Source organism: Pan paniscus, chromosome 2 (genome assembly GCF_029289425.2).
Source record: "Pan paniscus chromosome 2, NHGRI_mPanPan1-v2.0_pri, whole genome shotgun sequence".
Classification (NCBI taxonomy): Eukaryota; Metazoa; Chordata; class Mammalia; order Primates; family Hominidae; genus Pan; species Pan paniscus.
Window position 1 is genome coordinate 165,372,262 of NC_085926.1, and position 24,513 is coordinate 165,396,774.

Sequence of the window (24,513 nt, forward strand, 5' to 3'; positions counted from 1 at the left end):
TCCCACTTTAGTTCAATATTTATTTTATTAAGAATACAGAGAAATTGACAGATGATAGATAAAAGCAGTACTAAATTATCCCATGAAGAGAAAACTTCCTGAAGTTCAAATATAAAATAAAACAGAAGGCAGAATTCTTGATGCTTTTTCTGCATTTTATATCTGTACTTTATGTAACAGTGAAGGTTTATCTGTTGTAATTACTTCTTATTTTTCTTCACTTCACAACTTTTTTCTTGGCATAATTGCTTGGCTTTTCGTTCATGATCCAGAATTTCCTTGGGAAACAGGTTTTTCTCATCAAATACAGCTTTCAAAGCTACAAAATGATGAGGAAAATCACAAGTAAATTATATTTGTTAAGAGACCTATTTAAATGAAATAGTGGGGAGAAAATTCTCAAATTTTGCTTTTTCTAAAAATCTTTGTTTCTAAAACACAGAGTGTATTTGGAAAAATTTTCTCTAAGCTTCTGCTATTCTGTTTACTGCAATTTACATCTAAAAGTTAAATTTTGGTAGAGTTTGTTCTTTTAATGCATATATCTTAATAGAAATCCACCATTCTAAGGGTAGAGGATTATAGAAGTTCATGTTTTCCATTTTTGTTTTTTAATCTACTTAACAGCTATCAAGACATAAAGAGCCAAGAAAAAATTATTCTGTATTGAAATAAGACAATTAAAATAATCAAAACACAGTTTGACTGTCTGCATGAATAAACAAGCGCATCTATAATCACATCCATAGGGGTTTGCAGTTTTAGGAAAATAAAGAACCAAATTATTTCCATGAGTGGTTATATTGCACATCAGTGAGAAGTAGGAGGAAATTGTGCCATACATTCTAGAAAATAATTTTGGCATTTTGCATATTTTTATTATTTAAACAAATGCTTATTGAATGTCTATTATACACAATGTTCTGTGTTGAGGCATAAATGAGGCACAAATATGACTAAGTCACGACCTTTCTTCCAATTGGTGGAAACTAGAAGCAGTACCCAAATAACCAAAACATCATATACAATAAGATATCATTCCAAGAGAATATAAGCAATGCAAACTGTGTATAAACATGTAAAAGATATTATAACAATATATAAAGATTTTTTTAAAAGCTTTAAGAATTAGGTACTTATTTGAGGTAGGTCTTGAATTCCAGATAGGACTTTAATCGAGAATAAGAAACATGGAGGTGGGGAAGAATTGGCAAGGGTTGGATAGGAAGTGTCAACTGGAGGAAACAAGGTGAATAAAGAATGGAAAAATAGGCCGGGCATGGTGGCTCACACCTATAATCCCAGCACTTTGGGAGGCTGAGGCAGGTGAATTGCCTGAGGTCAGGAGTTCGAGACTAGCCTGGCCAATTTAGTGAAACCCCGTCTCTACCAAAAATACAAAAAAAATAAGCCAGGCATGGTGGCAGGCGCCTGTAATCCCAGCTACTCAGGAGGCCAGCTACTCGGGAGGCTGAGGTAGGAGAATTGCTTGAACCCGGGAGGCAGAGTTTGCAATGAGCCGAGATCAAGCCATCGCACTCCAGCCCAAGCAACAGAGAGAGACTGTGTCTAAAAAAAAAAAAAAAAAAAGGAAAAATAATAACTACTATTAGAATAACTCTGAATAATTCAGTACAATTTAAAAGAAGCATAAAATATGTGAAAGAAAGTAAAGTGGAATAAATTTGGAGCTGGACCTAGGAACACTTTAAACACCAACCAAAGCATATGAAATTAAAAAGTAAACATTGAATGACTTTACAGTATAGTGGCATCTTTATATATTTGAATTAAACACAAAACGAAACAAAAACTTTCCACTTCCAGTGTAAACTATACTGTAGAGAGGAAGTTATATAGACCCTGGCTACAAAAGTCAAGATCTTTCCTCTTCTTCTCATGGAAATTATATGAAAGCAACCAGGAAAATTACAGATAATAACTTTGCAAATAAATTCTACTTTAAGCAAAACTCAAAGAGAGATGTAATCTGCAGCTTACAAAATACAAAGAAGCAAAACAGCTGAGATAGGACAAAAGTTGCCCAAGAAAAAGTGAAAAGTATAGAGAGTATAAGAAGGCCAGCAGCAGCATCTTAGAATGTGCTGGGAAAAAAATAGTCACTGTGAGTTACAGGCTCACCATGAAGTACAAATGCTTTATCCCTTATATACATGGATGCTAAAAAGAGGTGAACATGGTTGGAAGCAGAAACTCTCTGGGACCTGGTTTGGATCGGTGAAATAGATGAGTCAGGGCTACCTGTATCACACACATGAGTCATTTTTTGCTAAAGCAGTCTGTCCCCATGGGTTGTAAAACTTGAAGGATACCCTGATCTCACATCCCAGCCTCTTACTCAAGGATTTACCACATATTTCAAGCAAAAAAAAAAAAAAAATTCCACCTCATTAAAGCTAATTAATTAAAAGAGGAATGTTTTAAAACGAACACAGCATGAACACAAACTTATATAAGCAAAAACTAAAACCAATCAAATTGAAGAAAGAGCAGCAAAACTAATCAATACATGAGCCACCACCAAAAAACATTGCCATTGCACAAACATTGTTACCAAGCATTTTGACAAAAATTAAATTTTAAAAATTAAAACAGCAGTTGCCTCTATGAAGGAAGATCACAGAGCAGAAGTGAAAAAACTAAGGGAGGAGATGAAGACACAAGAGGAAGTGATGAAATATGAGGTAGCAAAACTCAGAAAAAGAGGGAAAAAATCACAAGGGAGAACAGAGTTCCTGGAACATAGTAGGAAACCTAGAATATAGAAATGAGAAAAAATATATAATAAAATGAAAATTATAAACAGAATGAATTAGAAAAATAATAAATGTTGAAGACAGACAAAAAATAGATCAACAAACATATAATTAGAGTAGGTACTTGTATTAATTCGCTTTCACACTGCTGATAAAGACATACCCGAAACTGGGGGGAAAAAAAGCTTTAATTGGACTTACAGTTTCACATGGCCGGGGAGGTCTCAGAATCATGGCAGAAGGCAAAAAGTACTTCTTACATGGCAGCAGCAAGAGAGAAATGAGGAAGAAACAAACGTGGAAACCCTTGATAAACCCATCAGATCTCATGGAAGTTATTCACTATCACGAGAATAGCAGGAGAAAGACTGGCCCACATGATTCAATTACCTCCCCCTAGGTCCCTCCCACAGCACATGGGAATTCTGGGAGATACAATTCAAATTGAGATTTGAATGGGAATACAGCCAAACCATATCAGTACTTAAGAAAGAAAATCAAAGTATAACAAATATTTAAAGGCATCATTTAATAAAGGTCCTCAAATAAAAGTCAACCTGACATATGTTGAAAGGACACATTGTGTACTAGGAATAATTGACTTAGAATATTCAAAACCAAGTGATATCCCAGTAATGTTATTAGACTTTAGAGATAAAGAGGAAATCTTCTGGCAACCACACAAAATTATCAAGTCACCTAAAAAGGAGAAAAGTATCTTGCATTAGATATTTTATAGAAATGACCAACACCAGAAAAGAGTAGAGCATTGCCTACAAGATAATCAGGGAAAGAATATGTGAGCTAAGAATATTACATACATTCAAGTTGTCCTTCAAATCCAAAAACTATAAATGGTGTCAATATGCAAGAAATTTAGGGATTATTGTTCCCAAGAGTCCTCTTTGAGGAAATTTCAAAAAGCTAAACTGAGGCCAGGAGCGGTGACTTACGCCTGTAATCCCAACACTTTGGGAGGCCGAGGTGGGCGGATCACGAGGTCAGGAGATCCAGACCATCCTGGCTAACATGGTGAAACCCCGTCTCTACTAAAAAAAAAAAAAGGCTGAGGCAGGAGAATGGCGTGAACCCGGGAGGCAGAGCTTGCAGTGAGTTGAGATTGTGCCATTGCACTCCAGCCTGGGCAACAGAACGAGACTCCGTCTCAAAAAAAAAAAGCTAAACTGAGAAATGACCGAGAAAATTTTGAAAAAAATAACTTGCTGGTGATCACTGAATGTATTTAAGTGCAGAAGTAAAATGGAAACAATGTGGAGTTAAGGCTGACAAAAATAGAAGGTAAAGTCCATGTGCCTGACAATGTATAAATGATACAATTGACAAAAATTGTGAGGATAAAGGAGAAACCTTGTTTATGATAAATCAGAGACAAAGAATAACACTGAAAACTGACAAATCAACTAATAGCAGTATAAGCAAATTTAACAAAATAAAAGTAAGCATAAAGAAAATCATGTTATGGAATAAAATTGTGTGGTAGAAGGGGGGTAGGAGAAGGAGAAAACAAGTTCATTCTATCATTACTGAGCATAGATCTAAGAGTGTCTTAGAGAAATGAAGATCTAGAGCAATAAGATGAAAATGAATAAATCTGCAACTGGCATTAAGCAGAGATAAAATGAAAGACAGTATTTTCCATTTGCCTAATACCAGCAGTATGAGATAATGTGGATATCTGTACATCAGCAGCTGATCCTGTCCCATATGACTGCAGATTAGCACTTTAGAATCACAAGCAATTCAGAATGCCTTTGAGCCCTTCTGAAATATATTGTAAAAGCCAGAATGTTACTTCTGAAATTCTGTTTTATTGAGATTTGTCTCTCAACTAGACGACAAATTTTCATTGTAATTGACTGGGTTTCAAGGCCATTAACCCAATAGCTAACTGATAAGTCTGTAAGATATTAAGAGAGACGAACTCACTTGGATGACTCATTTTTAATTTTTTTTCTTTTTAGTTAACAAACAGATTATAAAAAGTACATATGCAGGGGTGGATCCCTGTTTCTTGGACCTGAAAGTTACAATTTTGGTAGCTCTCTTTAGAAAAACAGAATATAAAATTACAAATATAAATTTATTTATAAAAGTGGCTATTTAAGATAAAATAAATTTCAACAAATTACTAGTAATTTTTAGAGTTAGGTCCTTTTCTCCTGAGATCTCTTTTTAAAAAGATACCTGAAATGCTTACCTGGAAATGATTGTTGCTTGTAACCTTGCTTCTGCTCTTCATCTAGAACACTCTCAAACTCCTAGCAATTTCTAATACTCAAAGGGTCTTTATAGATGAGGCCCAGAAAACCTAACCTTCATTAGCTTCATTTGTAAATCTATATGTGGCAAAAATGATGTCATTAACTTAACATCTTTTAAATGCGTAATGGTAATCAATTCTTCTCACTATTCATAGTAACATCTGCTAAGTTAATGGCATAATGATTTTTTATGATGATGTGTTGAGTATGTAGTAGATCATAATACATGTAAGAAATAATCATTTATTGAACTTGCTTACAATTATTTTTAAAATGTCCTTAACCTTGCTGTGATGACTTTCTTGATGTATTAAGTTGCCTAGGGTAAAGTCCACAGTTATGAAGTCAAATATTAATATAAGTGTTGCTTTGAAGGGATTTTGCAAATGTAGTTCAAGTCCCTAATCAATGAACTTTAGATAAGGGAGATTATCCCGGATTATCTGGTGAGCCAGACTTAATCAGATAAAAGGCCTTAACACTGGGGCCTGTTGTGGGGTGAGGGGAGGGGGGAGGGATAGCATTAGGAGATATACCTAATGTAAATGACGAGTTAATGGGTGCAGCACACCAACATGGCACATGTATTCATATGTAACAAACCTGCACGTTGTACACATGTACCGTGGAACTTAAAGTATAATTATATATATATATATATATATATATATATGTGAAGAAATTCTACCAATGAAAGTTTCTGCCTGTGCCGAGCCTGCCATGATCTTTTCTTCTTGAGTTAGTGCTACATATTTTGAACTCGCTCACTCAGCCCAACAAACCCATAAGTCAACTTCTTGTAATAAATCTCAATATGAAGTCCTGCTGATTTTACTTCCCTGGTTCCCCTCTGACTGATACACTTTCCATGAAGTACACTATCACAGGATGATGGCAAAAAAAAAAAAAAGTGATGTGTTCTTTTTATAACAAACAGGCTGATTTGTCAAATTTCCTGTGGTTTGTGGCTGGAGATGGTGGAATACCACTGGTAAAAAAAAAAAAAAAAATTATGAACCAGAAATACCATTTGACTCAGCAATCCCATTACTGGGGTACATAAAGGACTATAAATCATTCTACTATAAAGACATATGCACACGTATGTTTATTGCAGCACTGTTCACAATAGCAAAGACTTGGAACCAACCCAAATGCCCATCAATGATAGACTGGTAAAGAAAATGTGGCACATTTACACCATGGAATACTATGCAGCCATAAAAAAGAATGAGTTCATGTCCTTTGCAGGGACATGGATGAAGCTGGAGGCCATCATTCTCAGCAAACTAACACAGGAACAGAAAACCAAACACCACATGTTCTCACTCATAAGTCGGAGTTGAACAATGAGAACACATGGACACAGGATGGAGAACATCACACACTGGGGTCTATCGGGTGGTGGGGGGGAAGGGGAGGGATAGCATTAGGACAAATACCTAATGCATGTGGGGCTTAAAACATAGATGATAGGTTGACAGGTGCAGCAAACCACCATGGCACATGGATACCTATGTAAAAAACCTTCACGTTCTACACATGTATCCTAGAACTCAAAGTAAATAAAAATAAAAATAAATAAATAAAAATAAAAGTTGAAAAAAAAGAAAATTTATGTCTACTTGAATACACAACTTAGACATATAATTCAGCATCTGGATGGCAAGGAAGCACAACAAGATTTAGGACAAAGCTGAAACCTAATGCAAGGAACCCAAGGAATCCAATAAAATGATCCAAGAGCTGAAATATTAAATAGCTATTTTAAGAACCCAACTGAACTTCTAGAACTTAAAAATGTACTACAAGGATTTTATGATACAATTAGAAGTTTTAACAGCTGAATAGACCAAGCTGAGGAAAAACCTCAGCACTCAAAGACTGGTTCTTCAAATCAACTCAGTCAGACAAAAATAGAATTTTTATAAAAGGAACAAAACCTCTGAAAACTATGAGATTATATAAAGAGACCAAATCTAGGACTCACTGATAATCCTGAGAGGAGAGAAAATAAGCAACTTGGAAAATATATTTGAGGATATAGTCCACAAATATTTCCCCAATGTTGCTAGAGTGGTTGACACACAAATCCAAGAAATACAAAGAACCCTGGAAAGATACTATAAAAGAGGGCCATCCCCAAGGCACATAGTTAGCAGATTCACCAAGGTCAATGCAAAAGAAAAAAAAAGGCAGTTAGAAAGAATGGTCAAGTCACATACAGAGAGACCACATCAGGCTAGCAGTAGACTTCTCAGAAGCATCCTTACAAGCCAAAAGAGATTGGAGACCTATTTTCAACATACTTAAAGAAGAAAAATTCCATCCAATAATTTCATATCCCTCCACACCAAGATTCATAAGTGAAAGAGAAATAAAATCTTTCTCAGACAAGCAAATGTTGAGGGAATTTATTTCAATGTGATCAGCCATAATTACAAGAGTCTCTTAAAGGCATCCTAAATATAGAACCAAAAGAGCAACACCTACTACCACAAAAACACACTTAAGTGCATAGCCCACAGTTCACTATAAAGCAACTATACAATCAAGTCTACATAACAACCAGCTAAGAACATAATGACAGGATCAAAATCTCACATACAAGTACTAACCCTGAATGTAAATGGGCTAAACACCTCACTTAAAAGACATAAGGCGGCATGCTGGTTACAAAAACAAGATCCAACCATCTGCTGTCTTCAAGAGACCCATCTCACATGTAACAATGCCTACAGCCTCACAGTAAAGAAATAGACAAAGTTGTCCCATTGAAACAGAAAACAAAAAAGAGCAGGGGTCCCTATTCTTAAGTCAGATAAAACAGATTTTAAACAAATAAAAATTAAGAAGGGCATATGCGTATAATCCAACAAGAAGATTTAACTATCCTAAATAGACACATACCAATCATTGGAGCATCGAGATTCATAAAACAAGTTCTTGGCCTATGAGAAAAATTTAGACAACCACACAATAATACTGACAGACTTCAATACCCCACTGACAACATTAAACAGATCTTCAAGGCAGAAAACTAACAAATAAACTCTAGGCTTAAACTCTACACTTGATCAATTGGACCTAATTGACAACTACAGAACACCCCATGGAACAACCAACAGAATATATATTCTTCTCATCTCCACACAGAACATATTCTAAGATCAACCACATGCTTTCTCACAAAACAATAAATGTCATTCATTTCAGAATTAGGAAAAACTATTCTAAAATTCACATTGGACCAAAAATAAAGAGCCCAAATAGCTGAAGGAATCCTAAGCAAAAAGAACAAAGCTAGAGGCATCACATTACCTGACTTCAAACTATACTATAAGGCCACAGTAACCAAAACAGCATGGTACTGACACAAAAACAAACACATACACCAATGGAAAAGAATAAAAATCTCAAAAATAAAGCTGTGTACCTACAACCATCTGATCTTCAATAAGGCCTACAAAAACAACCAATGGAAAAAGGACTCTGTGTTCAATAAATCATGCTGAGATAACTGGCTAACCATATGCAGACAATTGAAACTGGACCCTTATCTTTCAACATATACAAAAATTAACTAAGGATGAATTAAAGATTTAAATATAAGACCCCAAACTAGAAAAATTCTGGAAGAAAATCTAGGATATACCCTTCCTGACATCAGCCTTGGCAAAGAATTTTTGGCTAAGCCCCCAAAAGCAACGGTAACAAGAACAAAAGTTGATAAATGGAACCTAATTAAATAAAAAAGCTTCATCACAGCAAAACAAACCATCAACAGAGTAAACAGACAACGTACAGAATGGGAGAAAATATTCACAAACTATTCATCTGACAAAGATTTGACATCCAGCATCTATTAAAAGAAAAACTTAAATCAACAAGCATAAAACAACACTATCAAAAAATGGGCAAAGAACATGAATGGACACGTCCCAAAAGAAGACATACAAGTGGCCAAGAAACATACGAAACTTACTCATCATCACTAATCATCAGAGAAAAGCAAATCAAAACCACAATAAAATACCTTCTCTCACCAGTCAAAATGGCTATTATTAAGTCAAAAAACAACAGATTCTTGCAAGGCTGTGCAGAAAAGGGAAGGCTTATACACCATTGGTAGGAATGTAAATTAGTTCAGCCACTGTGGAAAGCTGTTTGGAGATTTCTCAAATAACTTAAAACAGAGCTACCACTTGACCCAGAAATCTCACTACTGGAAATACACCAAAAGGAAAATGCATTCATGTGTTATCACCATGCTATTCACAATAGCAAAGACATGTAATCAACTTAGGTACTCATCAATGATGGATTGGATAAAGAAAATGTGATACACACAAACACACACACACACACACACACACACACACCATGGAATACTATGCAACCATAAAAAATATGAAATCATGTCTTTTGCAGCAATACTGATGAAGCTGTAGGATACAATCCTAAGCAAATTAATGCAGGAACAGAAAGCCAAATACCACATGTTCTCACTTACAATTAAGGGTTAAACACTGAGCACACATGGATGTAAATATGATAAAAATAGTCACTATGGACTACTAGAACAGGGATGGAGTGAGGGGCATGGTTTGCAAAACTACCTATTGGGTACTACGCTCATTACCTGGGTGCAATATACCCATTTACCAAACCTGCACATGTGTTCCCTGTATCTAAAATAAAAGCTGAAATTTTTAAAAAGTAAAAAATAAATAAATAAATACACAGCTTATCTTAAAGCACCCTCAAGTTCCCATATGATCACAAGCTTAGGAACCTCAAGCCTCCAACTTCTTGCCTCCCTGGCCACATAACTTATTTAGAATCCTGGACAGTAGTTTGCTCAGATTAGTGAGAAACAGCCAGTGTCTAGATGAATCAGGTCACATTCCTCTTTAAATCCTCTGAAGGCTTCCCTTTATACTTAAACCAATTTTTTTGCCCAGGCAACATGGTCCCACATGACATGACCCCTGAGCCCCCTCTAATCTTATCTGATATCAGTCTCCTCACTCCATTCTAGCAATGGTGACCTCTTTTCTGTCCCTGGAACATGTCAATTTTGTTCTCAGTGGTTTTATAGAACAAAACCAAAATGGTTTTACAGAATGTCCCTGTGCTTGGGACATTCTGCCCCAACATCTTTGTAGAACTTTCTACCTTAGGATTTAGCTTAAATGTCAGAGAGACCTTCACTGATGTTCTTCCTAATGTCACCTTATTACATAATCTTGTTTTATTTTCTTCTTAGCTCTTATCAATATCATTCTCCAAACTTATAATCTTTAACTATTTATTTACTTACTGTTACCTATCTCTCTTCCTAGACAATAAATTCAGCAGCAGTAGACTTTGTTTGCCTTTGTATACCATATATCCCTAGCACCCAGCATTGTATCTGGCTCATGGGAAAGGGACTCAAAATGTATATTTGTTGAATATATGAGCACATGAATGAAGGAACTTTCAGGCATGCAAAGGGGTTGGCTCACTCCTCACCCTTTGGAATCCCTGCATTCCAGAGACCTGGGGACCCTATAATATTCATAAAAGGGTGATTCTCCATGTCACATATATACATATACATTCATTTAACCACAACCAAGTTCTTAAAAATTAACATCTAGTGTTATCAGTAACCACTTACATTCACTATTCCCTATCTGGGAAAATATGACATTTATACACTCATCACTTCACTTTATAGTTGGCTGCCTGACAAGGTTTATTATAATGATAGCCGAAAGCTGTTTTCACAGTGATGAAAAGGAAAGATGTGGTGGTCAGGAAAGTATCCAAAACATTTTTTCTATAATAAAATGATTCAAGGATCTTAACATAGAAGAATTGGTTTATATATTGTCTTCTGGTCTTTCCCTTGCCTGCTAATTGGCAACTAACTATATCAGCTGAACAACAGTGGCAAAACTCACAAAGATACCCTGGCAACAAAGGACTTGGAAGCTATGTAATGTAGTATGCAATGACTACCTGTCTATGAGTGTACAGCATTCTGAAAACTCCTTTCTAATTCACATTCTTCCTCTATTCTGTGTCCTATTTTGTGTCTTCTAGACAAATCCTTATTTATCAAACTTTTATGTGCATAAGAATCACCTGGAGGTCTCATTAAAATACAAATTCTCATGCAACAGATCTGGGGTGGGTCCTGAGATGCTGCATTTCTAAGGAGCTCCCCGGTGATGCTCATGCTGCTATCCCCTGCCCACATCTTGATGTCAAGGTTCTGATTTCTAAATCTAAGCTCTAGGTGAATATTGTCAAATGTCCTTTTATTTCAGCCACCATCCAGTAACAAACAGGCAACAAAGCAACGGGTTAGTGAGAAAGAGTGGTGATGATTAATCAAAATACTTTAATAGTTTTCACATGACTCTCAAATAATGGTTGCTTGGGACCTGTTGAACCTTTTAAATATGTTGTTCACATATTAATGACTTCTGTTTTATAGACCCAAAATTTTGGTGTGTGTGTGTTGTATTTGTGAATTTTGAGATAATTTAGTGTTATATAAATAAAAATGTAGAGCAATAGGAAGGATTTCTACTTTTTAAAATGCCCCTGAGTTTTCTGTTCATTCTGGATGTTTAGTATCCAAAAGGTCCTGAGGTGAGCCATGTGTAGCAATCTCTCATTTATCATATAGTCAATGCATGTATCTACAAATGCTTTCTTCCTGCATTTTAATTATTTGTTCAAGTAAGAACTTTTATATGATATCAAAGATTATTTTTCTTTACCGGTGCTAGATTTAAAATTATATTCTAAAACAAAGATTTTAATAAAAGCTTATGTGTATATTTTTGACCTGTAGCTTAAGGGCTAATGTGAAACATAGTGTGTTTCAATAAAACACTATGTATTGTCTCCAGCACACCCTTCTGGGTTGTTAGATTCTAGTTGAGTTCACTGTTTTTGAACTATTTTTGCCCCTCTTTTCAATTGCAAGCCACTGACGGATATGCAAACTTTGTTTTATCTGCTAGAGATTTAACTTCCTCTTCTCCTTGGAAACACCACTTTTGGGATCTACTTGCAAATTGGACTGGTCTGCTACCTTGCACAAATTGTCAACTCTCCAAACTTTTCAATCTTATGTGTTTTTTTTTCAACATTTAACTACAACTTTCCAAACTAACATTTTCAGTTTTTCTCCCTCCCACCTAAGGACATGACCAAGAATTAAAACCTGACATCCCAAATCCCTATACAGACTTTTGGTTGCCTTGCAGCTGTCCCTTTCTCCCAGAATCGTCGGGACTTCAAAACAGCTGACCTTTGCCACCACCTGGCAATATAAATTCAAGTGGTTTTGTAGGAGCAACATCAACAAGAACCCCTGAGAGACTATTTCTGAGACTCTGCTTTGCCCCATCCGGGAGCTTTAGAATCACTTTTAGGTTGTTCAGCAATGAGTGATATTCATTTTTCTTAAACACAAGGGGGATGAGACTGGCGATGCTGAACTTTACCCCAGTCCAGTGCTCCTGGAAAGTGAAGACATTTAAGAAATCTCTCTACCTTTTCATGTTCTAGAAACAGCTAACCACAAAGGACTCCTCTCCTCTCATATATTCCAAGACCCTCTCTTTCCTTCCTCATGAGTCCTATAAGAATCACAGATGACTTCCTCATCTACCTACCTCTACAAAAGCTCAGACCTCTTTTCTTTTCTTTGAGACGTTCCTGTTTAATGAACTTTCTCCGTATTGCAGTAGACTGAATAAAACCATCTCTTTAATTGTTTCATACATTTTGTCTTTCACAGAGCAACAGCTACAACAAAACAAGTCACCTGAGGTATCATTAATAGAGCATTTTCTCCACACTGTTTCAAGTTTTAAAGATTTTACAGATACAATGTGAATGGGTTCTGGGGAATTTATTGGCAAAACCTGACTCAGAGGCAGTTCTAAGTAGCTTCCAGGATTTTGAATAAGGCATATCAAAGAGGGGTTTCAAGCTGTTTAAGAACCAACTGGGAACAACTTGAAAGCTAAAGGGAAAGTGTGAAGAAAGATGTTTCAAGTTGAAAGGGAAAGAAACAGAATACAAAAGGACATAAAAAACCCAGCAGGTATGGCTAAAACGTCACCTGGGGATTTTAAAGTGTTTGAAAACTGTCCCAAGTTCCAAAGTGAGAGTTTAGGACATTGAAAGTGAGACTAGCAAAATGCCTCTCATTGTACAACTGCCAAAAACCTATGCACGAGGTAATTATGGAGATTGCAGCAAGGTGGAAAAAATGCAGTCTTTACGTAAGGTAGACTCTGCAATGATTGTGTGCAGGAGAAATATATTGGTAATTGAAGTTTTTTTTTTTTGAAGTGTTATCTTATAATAACAGTTTTTAAATTCATCAGTATCCTTCTGAAAAGGAGAGGAACAATTTTAAATGAAAATAATAAAAATAGGTAATACAGTAAAATGACTGGTTTTAGAAATAAGAGCAAGAATAAGCTACTAGGGAATTTGATTTGAATACTATTTGAACAGGGGAGGCTGAATTTTGAAATATTAATAGCATAAACACCTGAGTCAGTTTTTCAGCATTCCCATCTAGGCTCTACCTTTACTATCTATGTGAACTTAGGTCAATTATTTAAATTCTTTATGCCACAAATTCTTTATATAGAAAATGTGGGGAATAGTAAGTCCCACACTGTAGAACTATTTAGTGGAATAATAATACAGGACATTACCAATAAATAAAATGTATCGAAGTCTTACTGGGTATCACGCACTGTGCTAAGGGCTTCACAAGGGTTATATCATTTAATGTTCACAGAAACATTATGATGATAACTAAGATGAAGCCTATTTTCAGTTGAGGAAACTAAGGCACAGAATGTTTACTCGAATTGCTTAAGTTTACAAAGCTAGCAAGTAGTAGAACCTTGTTTTGAAACCAGTCTTATGCTTAAAATTTCATCTTTATACCTTTATCGTTTCCATGGCTTATTCTCTTTGTAAATTGTAATTCCCACCCCTACCCCAAAAGACATCCATTATCACCTCATAACTTATCGGGTATAAAACTGTAATTTTGAAGGTCCCAACATGACGTAGAAGGACCAGGAGTGGAGAACAAGCATGGAGAGGCAGATAAGATGAGACTATGTCCGTTATCAATGTATTGCCCAAGCTTTTTGATGCCTGCTCTGTGATGACAGAATCAAGCCTACAATATGTCTCCTTTGCTAGCTGTCATGATGTTGAGCTCTGTCACTAAAGGGTAATGGAGAGACACTGGAGGAGAAATGGATTTCTTTTCCAAGTTCCAGGTTCTCTGTGCTCCTCTCCCAAGAATCCTGCCCTGCAGTTTCTCCAGCACTAGGCTCTTATAGCATGACTTCTCCAGTACCAAGCTCTCACAGTGATTTTTCCAACACCAGACTCCTGCAATGCAGGTAAGTCTTCTCCAGAACCCAGAGCTAGCAGTTTCCCCTGTCAGCAGTATGCCATCTATCTGATACCACTCCATGAACGGTTTTCCATAATATCCTTGGCAAGCAAGAGGCCAACTGTGTGACTCTTCCCTGTGAACAGCCTTCCCTGTACCCTCTTAATGGTTCTGCAGTGAGTTCTGAGAAACAGCACCTCCCTGTGGATAGTTTCTCCTGGAACCCTGGTGGTGGTTTCTGGTAACTTCCACGTACAGCATCTCCGTGGGTTTGCCATTCAGTGAGGCATGGAAAACACTGCTCAGCCCTGGGATGGGTGGGACTCTTCCTTGGTCAATATATCTCAGGCATGAGAAGTAGTGGCTGCTCTTTCATTTTCCTATTCCTATATTCCTTAGAGTTCTGTTTACTTCTTACTAGTCAATTTTCTATAATACGCATGTATCAAATATAAAATTAGAACAAAAATATTGAACCTAATTTTTAAACATGTCTATCAACTATAGTTTCTTTTCAGTTATCACTTATTCTTTTTCCTTTCTATGATGGCTAGTTTCTCAGAAAGGTGTCAGCTTTCTTTAGTAGGTGTCCCATAGGCACCTCCATCTCAACATATCTTAGAAACTAATGTCATTTTCTAACTCTATCCCATCTTCGTCTGTATTTCCTCTCTCAATGATAGTCTTTTTACCTCAACATAGATATCCAAACTAGAAGACTGATCGGCATACATGTGTTCATCTCTTATTGGGCACATAATCCTTTAAATTCAAACTCCTTAATATCTCTCAAATTAGTTATTTCCTTTCTAGGTTTTCCTTATCGTCAAAATCATAATAGACATCATCTAGTGAATGGTTAGTGTGCTAGCTATTGTGCTATAATTAACCCACATAACTCCAAGAGGCAGGCATCATTATCCCAATTTTACAGATGAAAAATAAACTGAGACTGAATAGGGTGAATAATTTATTCAGATATAAACAAATAGTAGCGAAGTGATGATTCAAAAGCAGACAGCTGACTGCACACAGCAAGTTCCCATTACTATAATATTGCTGCCTTCAGTCTAGCCCCATTATAAGGCATCTACCGCAGTTTTCAGAACGCTTTCTAAAATGCAAATCTGGTCATGACACTTTCTTGTTTTAAACATTTCAACAGGAATTTTCTTTCTGGATAGGATTTAATAGGTAGTTTCAGGTTATCATTCTCACTGCACCAGATAGGAAAAAAAAAACAGATAAATTACAAATGATATGTTTAAAGCCATCAGAAGGCCGTGGAAGCAGTGATGACCAAAATAACTAAATTCCAGAGATGGTAGGGCCCTTCCTAGATGAGCTAAAATTGCCAAGAATTTTCTTCTTTCTGGGGATTTATTATGTTTTGGCATTGCTAAGAAACAGACCTGCATTCGACTGAGAGACTCTCTCATGGGAAAGTAAATTTGGAAGTGTTTTGATGGCTATGTGGGTTGGTGTGATGTATTGGAATCTAGAGAAATGTCACAGCTTTGGCCAGTCTTTCCCATAGGACATTCTCTGAGCCCTGGGGTGGTGTGGGAGACTGTGGATTGGACTGAAAATGCAGAGTAATGTTTTCTGCAGTTTTGCAGTACGTGGGAGACAATACCCCACTAAAAGGAGAAGCCTAAAGCAGACATTTGAAATCAGAAGTGCACTAAGCCTAACTAAATCTGTACCTCAGCATTGACCCGGCTCAAGTACTAATTAGATTAAGGTCATCAGTGTCTCATTCTGTCTGCCGAATTAAGGAAAAGAGTGAACCATTGCTGACAGAAAAGAATATTACTTTCAGTGTCTATAGATCTTTTAAATTTTCTGTCATATAATAAAAAATTACAGGACTTGCAGAGAAGCAGGAAAAATGAGACTAAAAACCAAGAGGAAAAAAATATATATTAGAAGCAGACCCAGGGATTATCCAGATTTTGGAGTTAGTCAACCAAGACTTTAAAAATTACCATTATAAACATGTTTCAAAAACAGAGGGAAAAGATGAACAAAATGGATGAGAAAAATTTAACTGAGAACTAGAATCTGTATAAAAGAGATTCAAGCGGCATTCTAAAACTGAAAGTATATAAATATGTGTGTATATATATAATTTCAGATATACATACATATATAATCTGAAACTGGGAACTGATTAGATGGGCTTAAAAGCAGACTGGTCAATATAAAATATACAAACTGAAGCCAACCTGAAGAAATAAAATGTTTTTCCATTTTATTTATTCCATTATTTAATTCCACTTATTAAAAGAGCATCAAAAACATTTGTGATATAATTAAACAGTCTAACATATGTGTAATTGCTATTCCATAACAGAAGAGAGCAGGAATGAGAATAAAACATAATTTGAAAAAAGATAATGGCTGAGAAGTATTCAAAATTGAAAAAAGATGCATTTGATAAATTTCTATGAACCCAAAGTAGCATAAATACACACACAAAAAAAACAGTACTTAGACTCATCACAGTAAAACATCTGAAAACCAAGGCTAAAGAGAAGTATTTTAAAAGCAGCCAGAATAAGATGCAACAGTAACATTAAGAGCGGGATTTTAAACAGGAACTATGGATGCAGAGAAATAGGTTAACTTTAAAAATTTGAAAAGAAAAACAACAACAACAACAAAACAACCCTGACATCTAGAGCTTTAAATCCAATGAAAAATCCTTTCAGAGTCAAAATGAAATAAATGCATTTTTCAGACATGTAAAAGCTGGGAAAATTATTCACAAGCAGGCCCATATTTTAAGAAATTCTGTAGAAAATTCTTCAGACTGAAGGAAAATGGTCTCAGATGAAAGTCTAGTGCCATAAGAAGGGATAAAGAGCACAAGGAAGAGCATTGTAACTTCTAGAACAATCACTTTAAGAATAATACAAATAAATATAAACATTGAAGAGGTAATATAGGATGTAAAATGATATAATTCAGAATGATTGATTAAAATATTTCAATAGCTCCCTATTTCTGATTAAATAAATGCCGAGTCCTTAGCATAGTTTACTAGATGCTCCATGGTCTGGCCCCCACCTACCTGTCTAGCCTCATTTTCTTCATGCTCCTTCTAGAACCCAGCCAGTGGGAACTACATGTAGCTCCCTTAGCACACCATATTATTCATACCACCTTAGAGCTGCTTATACCACTCCTCTACCAGAGTATCATCCCCCGCTATTTTTTTTTTTTTAAGCTGGCTCATAGCAACTTAACTTTTAACATCTAGCTCGGGTATACTCTGTTTTCCCTGAAAAGTCATCTCTGAATTTTCATGTGTTCCCATAGGATGCAGTACTTATCTCTACCATAGCCCTCGTTGTAGAATATAATTATTTGTCTACTTATCTATTTCCCCATTTCAATGTCAAGATCTCTGAAGGCTGGGTATCTACATATTATCTCTGCGTCTTTAGCATCCAGCACAAATGCTACTATATGTAATATCTATCCTAGGAAAAGCTAAATACAAAAATGAACAAACATTATTTCAGTATCTGCTTGTCAAAGACTCTATGATATCACAGAGTGTATATACAATCTGCTTCAGTCCTCCAGAACTTTATTTGTAAATGGTGCATCAATACCCCAAACTTAACACATTCCAAACACATTTGACTTTACCTCTACTAACGCGTGTAAAACTCAGTTAATGTCTCAATATCTGAAGTCATTCATTGTAGCCAACTTGGGTTCATTTTGACTTCTGCTCCTTCCTCAACTTTGATATGTCCTTCCTCACTATTTCTTTGTTTTCTCCCTCACCTTTGACCTCCTACTCATCCTTTAAGTCCCAGCTCAAATGTGACTGAATTCTTTCCCATGCTCCAGCCAGAATGAATCGAACTTTTTTCCTGGCATTTTCATGGAACCTCATTGGTGGTGTCATATGTCATCAATAATTTGCATCATTTTCTCTCGCAAGTAGTCATCAATAATTTGCATCTTTTTCTCTCACAAGTTGGTGAAGCTTTTAAAAGAAAATTATTTTCACTTGCAGAAAGGGCAAGTAAGAGGAAATATTTTCAAAACAGGGAAGTAAAGGAAGAAAAACTGAAGAAAGAAAATAAAAAACCAAAAGAAAGAAAACATCTTTTAAAAACTTTGGGGAAGTTACAGGAAATTTTAATAAGAAATCCAGGGGAAAAAATTCTCTTTGAGAATTTATTAGAGTCTTTTAGGTATTTTGGTTATTTCTGCCCAGCCATTAACCCCACCTCTTCGCCCACACATCTTCCCTGCCCATATGAAGAATTCATCTGTGGCTTCCTTCTGCCACAGATTATATAAAAGATTCTTCATAGAAGCAGGAACTCTCACCACTGAAGAGAGGTGTTTGCTGCTCTCATTATTTACCTGTCTCTTTTGCTTCTTTCCTCTCCAGCTTTTGCGTATTCTCTGTCTCCTCTTCATCTTGCCTCAATTCTGAATCCATTTTCTGTCTTGGTTTCCTCCCGTATGCATACCCTGTATCTGGACTATCTTTACAACTTTGTCCTATGTCTGGATCTTTTTTTACTGGTCATTCCTGTTTCATGCCTGTTTGTGGCTCACAAAGACAAGATAAGTACTTCCCATATTCATTCTTTTTTTTTTTTTTTTTTCAACAGGCTAGTGCAGTGGCACAATTTCGGCCTCCACCTTCTGAGTTCAAGAGATTCCCCTGCCTCAGCCTCCTGTGTAGCTGGGAAAACAGGCGCACGCTACCATGCCTGGCTAATTTTTTGTATTTTAGTAGAGACAGAGTTTCACCATGTTGGCCAGGATGGCCTCGATCTCCTGACCTCTTGATCCACCTGCTTCGGTCTCCCAGTGTGCTGGGATTACGGGCATGAGCCACCGCGCCCAGCCCCCATTTCATTCTTAAAGGTGAATCATCCTGGTGAAAAGTGATGGGATGACAGACTGAAATCCTTATCAGACACACTAAGAGTTATTTAGAGCTGTAGAGAAGTTTAAACCTTCCCTCTGGAGGTTGGGCAATTGAGCTTATTGAAGTAAACTGAAAATACGAAGATTAACAGGGAACAATATACAAATTTATTAATGTACACATATGCATGAAAACCCCACAAAATATGAGACTCAAAGAAGGGCCTGAGGGTTGGAGCTCAAATACCCTATTCACAGAGAAGAGGGAAATGGCAAATGGCAGGGTGGAGTGGGGAGGGTGAGAGGGGTAGCCAATTTTAGAGGAAGAGTAAATACTTTCTAGAGGAAATGAATGAGTCCAAGGAACAGAAAATAGCCTGGGACAAAGTTTCTCTGTGCCCTGGGGGAGGTGATGACAAGTTTTAAAAGGTGAGGGGTAGAACTGCACTGTGAACAAAGGTTGTCTTATTATGCAGGTAGTCTCTTAGGTTAAAAAAGAGTTATTTTAGAGCACCCTCCAGAGAAATAGGCAATAGCCTGTTTAGGTATGGTAATGACTTTTAATTTCTCCTCTGATAAATAACATTTCCTGGTTGTTTGATGAGATTCCTAGAGAGGGGGTTCAATACAGTTGCATTTCTTTAGGAAGAACCCTCCTCAGTCAGATAAGGGAATTTCAGAGAGAGTCCTCCCTGAACTTTGAAAGGAAAAGTGGGGTAGACAGCAGGAGAAGGTAAGAGAGAGACTGGTTCCAAGGCCTTTCAATCCACTTTGTTCAAAGCACTCAACATGCCAAAGTGGCATATTTTGGAGTATCATTTTCTGAGCCCCCAAAAAAGCCCTAAAGTTATGGCTTCGTTTTTAAGACAAATGAGTAGAAACCATAGATCGCCCTCACAAGAGCAAGCAAAGAGAAATTCTAAGAAAATGTTTTTTTTTAAAAAAAAAAACAAAACCTGATAATAATTAGACTGTAAACTATGGTAATGAAGTATGACAGCTGTACCTTGCCTATAAGTAGAATTTCAGCAACAACAAAAATGTTGACCAGCTGTTATCCCTTTCCATAAGAGACAAAGCAAAGAGGAGACTCTTAAACTTCCCTAACTGTGGACATAAGGAAACATCTTTCTACTGCAAACATTATTATTTCTCAAGGATGATGTTGAACCCCAGCTCAGAGGATTTTAGAAGTTTTGAAACCACAGATCTCAGACAGCTTCATTTAATTCTGATTTTTTCTGATTGTTACAAGTTGAAAACTTTAGCTTTTTATTAATTATTTTAAGTGAGCTTCCCTGCAGTGTCCATGTGCTTTCTGAGTGCTTCACTGAGAATCAGGTTGTGTTACCTGTTCTTTCACAGGACCTCTCTTTGCTGGAAGAATTTTTCTACAGAATTATTCCTCAAACTTTTAAGAACTCTGAAGACTATAATAGTCTGAAAAATAAAGAATTATTTTGTACATCTTGTTTCTATACCTTTAGAGATCATTCACTTATAGTTTCTAACTTAAGCTTTCTTGTCTTCTCATCACACCAGCCTACCACTGCAGCTGGAAGACTTTAAGACAATACATTTTAAGTCATCTCTATTTAGAGTGTTTCACATGAAAATAAAACAAGATTGCCAGACACTGTGTTCTAAAGTGGTCTTATGAAGGCTTCCTCCAGCATAAGTTTTGAAAATTAAGGTTATTTGGGGAGAGAGATTCTCATCCATGGAAGATTCATAGATACATGTTCATGGCATTCTAACTTCAGAAAAGGAACAAAATAAAAATATTCATTTCATATATCCCAGCCTGTTGGCTCTCCTATCTGAGAGCACACATCAGCAGCTGAACTATAAATCTTAACAGTCAAACCACACTTTGTTTCACTGCAAACTACAAGGCAAACACTTGTTATTTTCATGCTTTTCTACTCTATTTTTAAATGACTAAGTTTCCTGAAGAGGGATAATAGAGGTGTATGATGGCTGAGAACTTACTTTTAAAAAGTGACGGGGCCTCTGGAATTTGGGGACGCTCTTCCTCTGGTTCTCTCCTAAAGTATTTCTCAGGGTCTAGAAGGACAGCAGGTTTATTCACTTCAGGCAGCTCTTCCAGGGCTCCAATGTTTAATGACCTAAATGTACCTTCACAACAGCAGGTTTTAGAGGAAGACAGGGAGAAAAAGGGTACAATATCATTAACTCCTTGGAAAGAGCTAGCACATTTCCAAGTTAACTTTTATAAATTTAACCTTCCTGTTACTCAGTTGGTACAGCTGCAGTGATCTGCAAACCCTGTAAACACAGCTGTTCAAAATAAATCCATAGTGCTTTTTATTCAAAGGAACCAAAAGGAACTCAAGGCTTCCCATTCATTTTTTTTTATTTTGTATTTTTCTGCTATTTTCCCTTGAAAATGAATATTCTGCAGTTTTGGAAAAGCTCCAGTTTTTCTTTTATCTACAAGAAAATTGTATCTTTTGTGAAATGGAATCTATTTTTTTCAGTGTTTAGTTTAACAACACATCTAAAATTTTGAATTGGCAGGTACTTTTTAAATAATGTCATCAAGTAAACCAGAGCTGCGTTATTGTATTTATTATGCACACAATGAGATGATAGGAATCTATTTTAATCATGCTCTTAAAGGCAAAGTCTTGAACAAAGTGAAAGATATTTCTCTTTGCTTCATGTAATAATTGGATAATAGAATGGTAATCTATTTGGGATAAAATTTTATGTTTCTTTGTTAGTTCTGTGAAGGTAGGAACTGGGTTTTTGTCACGATGGTGACTCAGTACCTAAGAAAAGGACACTAATCCGTATTCAGCACCTGCTATGGAACAAGTCATGTTCTATGTCATTGGATTTCAAACTATAACAGGCATCAGAATCATCTGGAGGGCTTACTAAAACATAGACTGCTATGTGACCCCCTTGGCTTCTGACTAATGGAGGAAAGCAGGGATGAGGGTCTCATAATTTACATTTCTAATAAGTTCTAGTTGATGCTTACGATGCTAGGCCAGGGACCACTCTTTGAAAACTAATGTGCTATGTCAAATTAGAGAAGAAATCTTCACAACATGTAAGGTATCGTTGTGCCATTAAGACAGATGAGGAAACTGAGCCTTAGGATGCTTTAGTAATTTGTGTCTCAGTTCATATAACTGTTAAATAGCAGATCATGGACTTAAGTTGAAATATGTTTAATCCCAAAGGTTATGCTCCAAGGTATAACAATAACAACATTACTAATAAGATTGTATTGGTTGCTATAATATGCCAGGCAGTAGTCAAAGTGCTTTACATATCTATCTCGTGTAATCCTAACAAAAGCTCCGTGGAGTAGATTAGTTGATAAATGGGCATTGAATGTTAACAAATAATTATGCACCATTTTTACAGCAAAATTTCATCAGAAATTTAAAAATCAACATATCTGCTCTATGAAAGTGTGACATTCCCTTGGACATAAGTTGAAAAGATATTTGTAGTAAGTAACATATTTTCATTATAAAATAAAGCTTCAGGAAGGATTCTTATCTGTTTCTAAGCAATATACCTTAGTATAATAATGACTCCTTTGTTTTAGGTTACTGGTCTTATAATTGTTTTCTGGTCCGTCAACAACTAGACTAATGCATTGTTCTGTGTGGCTTCAGGATTTCTGACGAGCAAAAATAGTTTTTATTCATCTTCATTTCTTAAATACTTAAGGGAAAGAATAAAAATTCTGGTGCCATCTCTTTTTTTAGAACTGTATCAGGTACTTCACACATATTTTCTGACTAATATAGTAAGGATATTTGTCCCCTCTGAATCTCATGTGGAATTGTAATCCCCAGCATTGGAGATGGGGCCTGGTAGAAGATGACTGGATTATGGGCATATATTTTTCATGAATTGTTTGGTGCCATTCCCTTGGTGCTGTTTTTGCAATAGTGAGTGGGTTCTCTCAAGATCTGATGGTTTAAATGTGTGTGGCACCACCCCCAGCTTGCTCCTACTCTCACCATGTGATGTTGCCTGCTTCCCCTTCACCTTCCACCATCACTGTAAGGTTTCTGAGGCCCTCACCAGAAGGTGGGCAAATGTTGGTGCCATACCTGAACAGCCTGCAGAACCGTGATCCAATTAAACCCCTTTTCTTTATAAATTACCTAGTATCAGACATTTCTTTACTGCAATGTAAAAATGGCCTGACACAGAAAATTGGTAACAAGAGTGGGGCATTGCTATAAAGATACCTGAAAATGTGCAAGTGGCTTTGGAACGGACTAATGGGCAGACACTGGAAGAGTTAGGAGGACTCAGAAGACAGGAAGATGAGGGGAATTTTGGAAATTCTTAGAGACTGGTTAAATGGTAGCAGCCAAAGTCCTGATAGTGATGTGGACAGTGAAGTACAGGTTGACAAAGTCTCAGATGGAAATGAGGAACTTACTGGGAACTGGAGCAAAGGTCACCCATATTATGCCTTACCAAAGACCTTAGCTGCATTGTGTTCATGCTCTAGGCATCTGTGGAAGTTTGAACTTAACAGTGATAATTTAGGGTATCTAGCAGAAGAAATTTCTACACAGCAGAGCACTCAAGATGTTCCCTGGCTGCTTCTAATAGCCTAGCTTAGATATGGGAGCAAGAAATAAAGTTGGAAATTATATTTAAAGAAAAAGCAGAGTATAAATGTTTAGGAAATTTGCAGCCCAGCCATGTGGCAAACAAACAAATTTTAAAAAAAGCATTATCAAGAGAGAAATTCAAGCAGGCTGTGGAGCAACCACTTGCTAAAGAGATCTGTATAACTAAAAGAGAGCCAAGAGCTAATACCCAAGACAACAGGAAAAAGGCCTTGAAGGCCTTCTAGACAGCCCCTCCCATCACAGGCCCACAGGCATAGAAGGACTACACCACTGTTCTCCATATCCCTGCAGCTCCAGCTCCAGCTGTGGCTCAAAGGGCCCCAGATACAACTCAGGCAGCCACTCCAGAGTGTGTAAGCCATAGCTTTGGTGGCTTCCATGTGGTGTTAAGCCTGCAGGTACACAGAGTGCAAGAGTGAAGGAGGCTTGACAATCTCACCTCGATTTCAGAGGATGCAAGAGAA

At 36.6% G+C, this 24,513-nt stretch overlaps 1 protein-coding gene across 1 annotated transcript in view; it reads right to left on the minus strand.

The window, feature by feature from the left end:
• The window catches only part of WDR49 (WD repeat domain 49), a 182,063-nt gene continuing 157,550 nt past the window's right edge, over positions 1 to 24,513 (minus strand). The window contains exons 18-19 of the mRNA XM_034957691.3: positions 21,402 to 21,548; positions 1 to 319 (exon numbers count right to left, since the gene is read on the minus strand). Of these exons, the coding sequence (XP_034813582.1) occupies positions 201 to 319; positions 21,402 to 21,548 (266 nt within the window). The 3' untranslated portion in view covers positions 1 to 200. The remainder of the gene's footprint in view (positions 320 to 21,401; positions 21,549 to 24,513) is intronic.